The 7955-nt window shown below is 30.1% G+C and overlaps 1 protein-coding gene across 1 annotated transcript; it reads left to right on the forward strand.

Moving 5' to 3' along the window:
* The first annotated feature begins 264 nt into the window (after positions 1-264).
* Positions 265-3268, forward strand: PBC1 (proteasome beta subunit C1). Its single transcript, XM_011005130.1, has 7 exons — positions 265-404; positions 498-679; positions 994-1101; positions 1318-1407; positions 2041-2125; positions 2753-2847; positions 2995-3268. The coding sequence occupies exons 1-7, from the start codon at positions 399-401 to the stop codon at positions 3041-3043; spliced, it is 615 nt and encodes a 204-aa protein (XP_011003432.1). The 5' UTR covers positions 265-398; the 3' UTR covers positions 3044-3268.
* Positions 3269-7955: the final 4687 nt, after the last annotated feature.

The raw sequence follows: 7955 nt of genomic DNA on the forward strand, positions 1-7955 counted from the left end.
TTAATCCATTTTATAAATTTATTAATTTTAATTCTTTTTTCTTATATATATATATATATATATATATATTGTTTTTATTCCACCCACAGCAGAGGGCATACGAAGAGACCAACAAGTAACAAGGACACGTGACTCACAAATTTGAATTGCTGGGCTATCACACTGGGAGACAAGGTATAAAAAATGCGAAGATTGAGTTTTTTCTAGTTAGGCCTAGCGAGACCAACCCATCATAGCCCATTCCAGCACTCCTCCTTGCCTCTCCCACAAGCCAGCATTCTATATTGAAGTGAACTTCCTCTCCAAAGACAGCTAAAGAAATCCTCGAAGGCCTCTTCCATTCTCTTCTCCTGCTATTTACTCTCTCTATCTCTCTTTCTTTCTCTCTTCATTTTCCGATGTCGGTATGTTTTTTCTCACCTGTTTCTCTCTCTTCAAAACCCTAATTTCTGCGTTTTATTACAATTTTTTTCGTTTTAATTTTGTTTGGTTGGCAGATCTTCGAGTACAATGGAAGTGCCATAGTTGCTATGGTGGGAAAGAACTGCTTCGCTATAGCTAGCGATCGCCGACTTGGTGTCAACCTTCAAACAGTCGCCACTGATTTCCAGCGAATCTACAAAATCCACGATAAGGTCTTCGTCGGTCTCTCTGGCCTTGGCACTGACGCCCAAACACTGTACATCTCGCTCACCCATCAATTATTTATTCCTTAGCCTTTTGAATTTAGTTTGCAAAAAAATTCAAACTTTGTGGTGTATGATAAAACCTACTGGTAAATTCCTTAGGTTTTTGAATTGTAGAGATTTTGTAGACTAGTCAATGCTTTGTGATTTACCGCATCAGAGAAAAAGAAAAGGATTGATTATGAGTAAAAAAAAAATCAAGTATGCTTAATGCTTCAAATCATAGGTGTTTTTGTGATTATTGTGTAGTGATTTGGAGGTTGGGCTGATTTTTGGATTTCGTGGGTGTGGGTGTAATAATGTGTAGGTACCAGAGGCTTGTTTTCCGTCACAAACTGTACCAGCTGCGAGAAGAAAGGGACATGAAGCCTGAGACTTTTGCCAGCCTTGTTTCTGCTATACTATATGAGAAAAGGTTTGGATTTGGTTTTAATTAGCAATAGTGAAGTTCTGTTGGTGTAATAAGTAATAAGAGTATCTTTGGTTGCATATCAAGAACGCTTTGTGATGTTCAAGCATGCAAGTAGCATAAAGATTAATGTGATCTTCAATTTGTTTCATTCAGTAGAAATCTAAGGTCCTTTGTGGCACATTTCTTATAGAGCAGTTATATCAATTGTTACTCTCTCAGGTTTGGTCCGTATTTCTGCCAGCCTGTCATTGCTGGATTGGGTGATGATGACAAGCCATTCATCTGCACAATGGATTTCATTGGGGCCAAGTATGTTATTTTTCTTCCATTTTTTTTTTTATCTTTTCAAACTTTAGAATCCCTTGTATGGTATTGTCAGAACTTAAAGTTCTATGGTCCATAGTGAAGGTTGTAGATCATTGATCCTTTATTTGTGGATTGTCAGCAACATAAAGAACTATCATGACCATTTCTTTAATTTCTCCCGTTTATTTCAAGGAATTTTATATAATTTCTTCTTGGCATGTCAGAAACTCTATTTTAAGATTAGAAAAATAATTGATGTTATCTTGCTTATTTGCTTGTCTCTCCAGGATCTTGTTGAACCTATGAAATTTAGGTTATTTTTAGGACATTGGAAATAACCTACGTTGGAAATAACCTGTAACTTGTCTTGAAAAGCTCCGTTAAGGATGTTGTTGTACTTTCTCTTTCAAAGCTGTTTACTTTGGTTGTAGAAATTTATGTGAATGCTGTCTAATTGTATGCCATTAATTACACTAGCCTATATTTTTGACATCTTTAGTTTGTGCTGTGTTTCCCATATAAGCAATAACCTTGTTAAATAAACTAAAGTGCAATCACCCTTAAATAAATGTATCCTCTTGACATGGTGCTATCATTTATTTCAGTTGTAATATTTTCGTTCTTTCCCAAATGCAGGGAACTTGCAAAAGATTTTGTTGTTGCCGGCTCAGCCTCTGAGTCACTTTATGGTGCCTGTGAAGCATTGTTCAAGCCTGACATGGTTAGTTAATTTAATTCCTTGCGGTTCAAAGTTGACCTAAAGAGAATGCGGAAAGTGAATGGACATAAGTGTCATATCATTCTGCTGTTTGTGCACAACAATAGCTGTGACAAATTGGTATACTTGCCAGTTAAAGATATAATCCCATTTAAGTAAAAACAATAATTCACCTTTTCATGTTCAGTGTCTTTTTTCTTGGTCAGTGTAAACACTGAGCTGTCTCATAATTTTCAGTTTGTTTTCTTTACAAGCCAATTTTGAACCATGGCATCTTGTGGTCTAAAAGAAAAGTTTACAAACATAAGGTGGATAGTTATTAATTGCATTGGAAAAAGTAGATAGTACACTTTTGACTTAGGAATGGATAGGCTGCTAGTTTGATGCACAATATTGTTATGTTCCACATCAAGCTGGAACTTCAGCATAGAAGCTATTGATATAACGTTTAGATCTTGTATGCGACTCCAATGGACATCTATCCCATTTTTTAAGTTCTGCAGCTGGTTACCTCAAATAAGCAAGTGATGATGTGTTTGGGCATTGCTATTGTGATTGCTGAACGAAAGCCTCTTCTTTCTGTCCAGTCATGAGAGTATTTGTTAACTGTTTGTTATAATTGCTGGCCAGGAACCTGAGGAATTATTTGAAGTTGTATCCCAAGCATTACTAGCATCTGTAGATCGGGACTGCTTGAGTGGTTGGGGAGGACACATCTATATTGTGTAAGCCTTCCATTAATTTGTGTTTCAATGCCTATTCAAATAGTTTATCAAACTGTACATCTTTGAGGTGGTGTCTTGGCTATTGCTTTCTGGCATTGAGTCATTTAACCAGTACGAGTCTTATCAAATTTTATGGTTATGCTGCAGAACCCCTGATGAAATTAGAGAGAAAATCCTAAAGGGAAGGATGGATTGATGGAAGACCTCCTACATGTCCATGATGCCACCAGTTTTTCTATCTTCCCAAACCATAGACTTGGAGTTTTAATGGAACATTCTGTTTTCTTTGTTAATGGGAGATGTTATCTTGCAGGAATGGTTAAAAAATGTAATTTGGATAAACTTTCGAAGTGCGTTAGCGAAGTTTCACCTTATTGTCAAGTTATGGTGTGTATTGGATGTGGCTTTTACTTTGAAAATTGATACCCGAATCATTGTTTGGCAAAATGGTGCACGCAGCTATCTCCCTTCCGAACAATTCTTTAGTCTTCGCTAGTTACTAAAGAGAAAATTTCATTTAATAGACTAATACTAATATAAGACCTCCACCATCTCCTCCAGGCCTCAACAACACCTTCAGTCTTTCAACATTTTCCTCAACCCCTTTGTTGGTTAGATTCTGGTGTTATTAGCCCTCACTTACAGTTCTTGGTTAGATTCTGCATATTCTATTTTTCATGATTTTGTTGGTTGTTTATCTAATTAACTCAATTTTTTCTTTTGAAGTTTTTGGTTTTAGACAAATCATGTTGTCTCAAGTGATTTTCAGTGTGTGCTCTATTGTCATCATTTACTCTAATTAACTAGGACCTTTTGTGTATTTCATGTTTGCACTGCAACAACTATGTTTGAATATTTGCTTACATTTTTCTTCAAAATCTAGCATGGAATGAACCTACAGGCCATATGTTGCATGGAGTTTCATTTAATTATATGATCAAGTTTAGAAAGATGTGTTTTGAGTTCTATTGTGAGAACTGATGCCTTAGCTCTTTTGTATAGCTCTTCATGTTAACCTTTTAACCTTAATTTATTGTTGTTGTTTTCATTTTCTATTATGAAAGTGAATAATTATTTGATACTCCAAAAGTGTTCTTTAAAGCTAATTCAGAAGATATAAAAATAGAAGAGTTTTTCACCCACAAGGAAATCAATAATCCAACCTATTATTCCTTATTAATAATCAAGTGTTCAAAGTTGAAGATTAAAAGAATTTTAAGATGGTTTTGGTATAGTTAAAAAATATTTGTTTTCAAAAAAGAGCATTCTAGTTGTTTCAAGGACACTAAGATCATACTAGATTTTAAATTCAATTATCTGTTAAGTGATTTTGATTTGACATGTTAATTGGAGAATGAGAGAAAATCATATGAGAAGTTAGAGGGAGTGTCTATTTTTGAGACTTGGATGAATTTCTATGCCAAATCTTGTATCAATGGTTTAACCATGGTACCATCCTAGTAGTCAACAAGTGTTGACTAGCAAACCTAGCAACCAATTCTGCTAATGAAGTAGCAATAATTTGTGATAAATGGAAAAATAGTTGTTAAATAACCTTTACATATTACACTTGTACCAAGAAAGAAAGATAAAAAAGAAAATCAAAGTTGTTTATTAAAATTCTCAAATATAACTAGTTATAGGCTCAATCTTAGTTAAATATATACAAAATCAAGGTAAGAACAATTTAAACTTGAGAATAAGTTCTTTTTAATTTATGGAAACTAATGCAGGAGTGGAGACTGATGTAGGAAATTGTTTAAACAGATAGCTTATAGTAATAAACATGACTCTCAATTTAATTTTTAAATGGAGTTAAAATTTTGCTTAGAAAATATAAAAGTTCATTTTATTATGTGTTTAAATTATTGTAGTCATATGAGGTTTGTAAATATCTTATATTAGGACTAAAATTTACTATTTATGATTAGTTATAATTTTTTAGTTAATTTAGGATTTTTTTTCCATCTAGTTTAGAACTATTTTATTATATTTGGGTTTTTTTTTTTGGATTAGTTAAAAATCATGGAAGAGCTATAATATTTATTTTTTTACTATTGAGAATAAAATTCAAATTATTTTTTTCTATTATTATAACTGAGTATGACTAGAATTTCTTGAACTCTTTTCATATCGCTCTTCATGTAAACCTTTCGATTTTAATATGCTATTGTTGTTTTTATTTACTTCAATACTAAAATTATCTCTTTTATACCAGATGATCTAGCATTATTTAATGCCTTGATGGCGTGTTGTTGAGTTTTTCAAGAATGTTTTTGTAGTGCATTGTAATGAGTATACAAATGTAAATAGCAATTACAAATTAGTTATGGTAATGATATCCTTAAAATATATTAAAAATATAATTATGTTCTTCTATGTTAATTGTTAGGAAAGTTTTTGTTTGCTATTTTTTTTTTGGTCTCATCATGAATTTGCTAATGAGAATACATGATGAGATACAACTTCAATCCTATAAATGTATAGTTTTCAGATTATGTACCCTTTATGAAATAAATTTAATTATTAATCATGATTATAAAAATCTATGACTACAAAGTGTTGTTCTTCTAACTAATAGTTTCACACCCATTACCTCTATGACTTGTTCAATATTTATTTCTAAAACATATTGGTTAGACAATAAGTTGGAACATGGTATATAATAATAATCTTTTATTTATGTTATCTAACTGCTTGACTAAATAATTATTTTTTTTATAGCAAAATTGAGATAGTTATGCAAGTAATAACAACTTTCTAAAAATTATTTTATAATTCAGACTTACTTTGCTAGTTGAATATGCATTACTTTTTTTGCATAAGAAAAAATATGATTATATCCTTTTTTTAGTTACCTAAATAACGAGGCGTTGAAGTGAGACTTAGTGAAAAGGATTGATTTTTCTTTGTTTTTATTGATGCTACATTTATGAATTATTATTATTTGTATGTTATTGCTTCTGTTGATCTAGTTAAACTGTTAAAGTTGTATGATATATGTAATAACATGACTAAAATTGAGTCCAGGTGAAGATTAAATTATTATACAAGTAGAAAATAAATGTGAGTTAGAATAAATTAAAGAACTTAAAAGAAATAAAAGAGAGGAGTGAAATTGAACAAAGAAAAAGGTGGTAAGACATGAATTAATTGAGAAGTAAAGCTTGGGGGCAAAATAGAAAAAACCTAAAAACTATTTGTCAATGTGCAAATTTAGTAAATTGGGCAATATAAATGACTAAATTTTTTCTCATGGCTGATGACATTTCCAGTAAAGAGGGGGGGATTTATTTTTTCTTTTACAACTCTTGTCAAAACCACTTAAAATTAAGAGAATTAATGTGGTGAGACCTAAATAAGAAATCAAAAGAAAAAATTGAGTATTTTGGGTAGTTTTTGGGATAGATTATAGGTTAGGGTTTTGAATGAAAATAAGAAAAAGAGAGATTAAAGAGGGCCTTGTTTTTTTTTTTTTTTACATCCAATATATGTAAAATCATCCTATTACAGTAGGAAGTATCTCCAAATAGATTAATTTTATTGAACTTGTAATTTTGTTCATGCATTGAAATTGTTAGATCTATGTGAGGATGGCATTGAATTAAATGTATGATGAATGGTTGTAATTTTGGTTAATTTATGTTTGTATGCATGAATTAAGGTTTGGTAAGGATTTAATTTCAATAATGGAAATGATATAAACCCCTTTCTAATTGTGATGAATTGTGTCAAATAGAAAGAAATTGATAAATTGATTAGGATTGTAGGGGATTGTTGGTTAGATAAATGTTATTGGATGAAATTAGAAAGAAGAAAAGAATTACAATTTCCTTCATTCCGATGTTCGACCATGGATGTATTGACATGGGGAGGATTATAAATTTTCTTAACTATTTATTATGAAAAAAAATATATGTTTAAACGAATTCAATTGAGTCATCTAAAGGCTAGATGATGATGATGATATGTTAGTTATATAAAGAAATAAAAGGAGAATGTGTATGTTGTAGTTAAGAAATTGATTAGACTCATGTCAAAATTTAAAAATTAATTGGTTGGATTAAGTAACGAGAAATTTATATAAAGATGTGTCAATAAAAAAGAAAGTGAAAAAATAAATAGAAGAAAAGAAATGAATGTTTTACGTAAGTGGAATGAGAAATTCTTAATAAGAATAAAGTGAGAACTCAAAATTTTATATGAAGAAGATAATTGATTGATATAATGAATGAATGACAATTGATGTAATAATTTAATTGGTACATGAGAGCTTTTCAGACATAATCAACAATAGAGGAATAAATCATGACACTTAATAGGAAATTGTAGAATTTAGATGATTTAAATTGAAGTTAAATAATTGGTTCTGTCTAGAGTCACTTTTGGTATTTTTGTAAGTTTTTTTGAAATTTTTATTAAGGATTGATGAAAATATTAATACATTAAAGATAATCTATTTCATTAAATAATATGAGGAATATATATAAATGAGCATAAATAAATAGTTATTTATTTATTTATTTAGTGTACAGTGTAAATTTTAATCAACCTTACACACACACACACCTCGCACTCTCGAGTCAGGAAGTAGTTGCATAGATAAATGTCTTTTGTTAAGTAAATGATATAATTAGAAGAACTAATATTTTGTTATAATATATTTTTGTGTTTAAAAATTATGTTGTTTAACTTATTTCCTAAGTAGTTTAAAAAAGTCATCCTTATTAAGTAAGTTTATAATTTTGTTGTATATCTATTTACACTTATTTATCCTATTTTCTTTTAAAAAAGAAAATTATGTATGTATGTCATGAACTATTTAGCTTTAAATATTGGTTCTGTAAAATATTATAATGTTAAATCTAAAAAAAATATGAAAAGTTAATATTATGGTTAAGTTATGAAAGTCCAATGAGATAACTATTGCAATTGCTATTTGCAGTTGGAGAAATTATTAAATCGATAATTTGGTATTAAAAATACAAGAAAGATTGCTGAAATTCTAGTTTTAAAAAACTTGATAATTACAAATATATGATTGGTTGGATTAAAAAATAAAAAATTTATATAAAGATGTGTGGATGAAAAAAAATGAAAAAATAAAT

This window comes from Populus euphratica, unplaced genomic scaffold, assembly GCF_000495115.2.
Source record: "Populus euphratica unplaced genomic scaffold, PopEup_1.0 scaffold445.1, whole genome shotgun sequence".
Lineage (NCBI taxonomy): Eukaryota > Viridiplantae > Streptophyta > Magnoliopsida > Malpighiales > Salicaceae > Populus > Populus euphratica.

What these genes read in the sequence shown, in the direction of transcription:
- PBC1 (XM_011005130.1), top strand. An exon ending in GCTATACTATATGAGAAAAG is followed by an intron (nt 1,102 to 1,317) that starts GTTTGGATTTGG and finishes TTACTCTCTCAG; the next exon opens with GTTTGGTCCGTATTTCTGCC. An exon ending in CATTGTTCAAGCCTGACATG is followed by an intron (nt 2,126 to 2,752) that starts GTTAGTTAATTT and finishes ATTGCTGGCCAG; the next exon opens with GAACCTGAGGAATTATTTGA.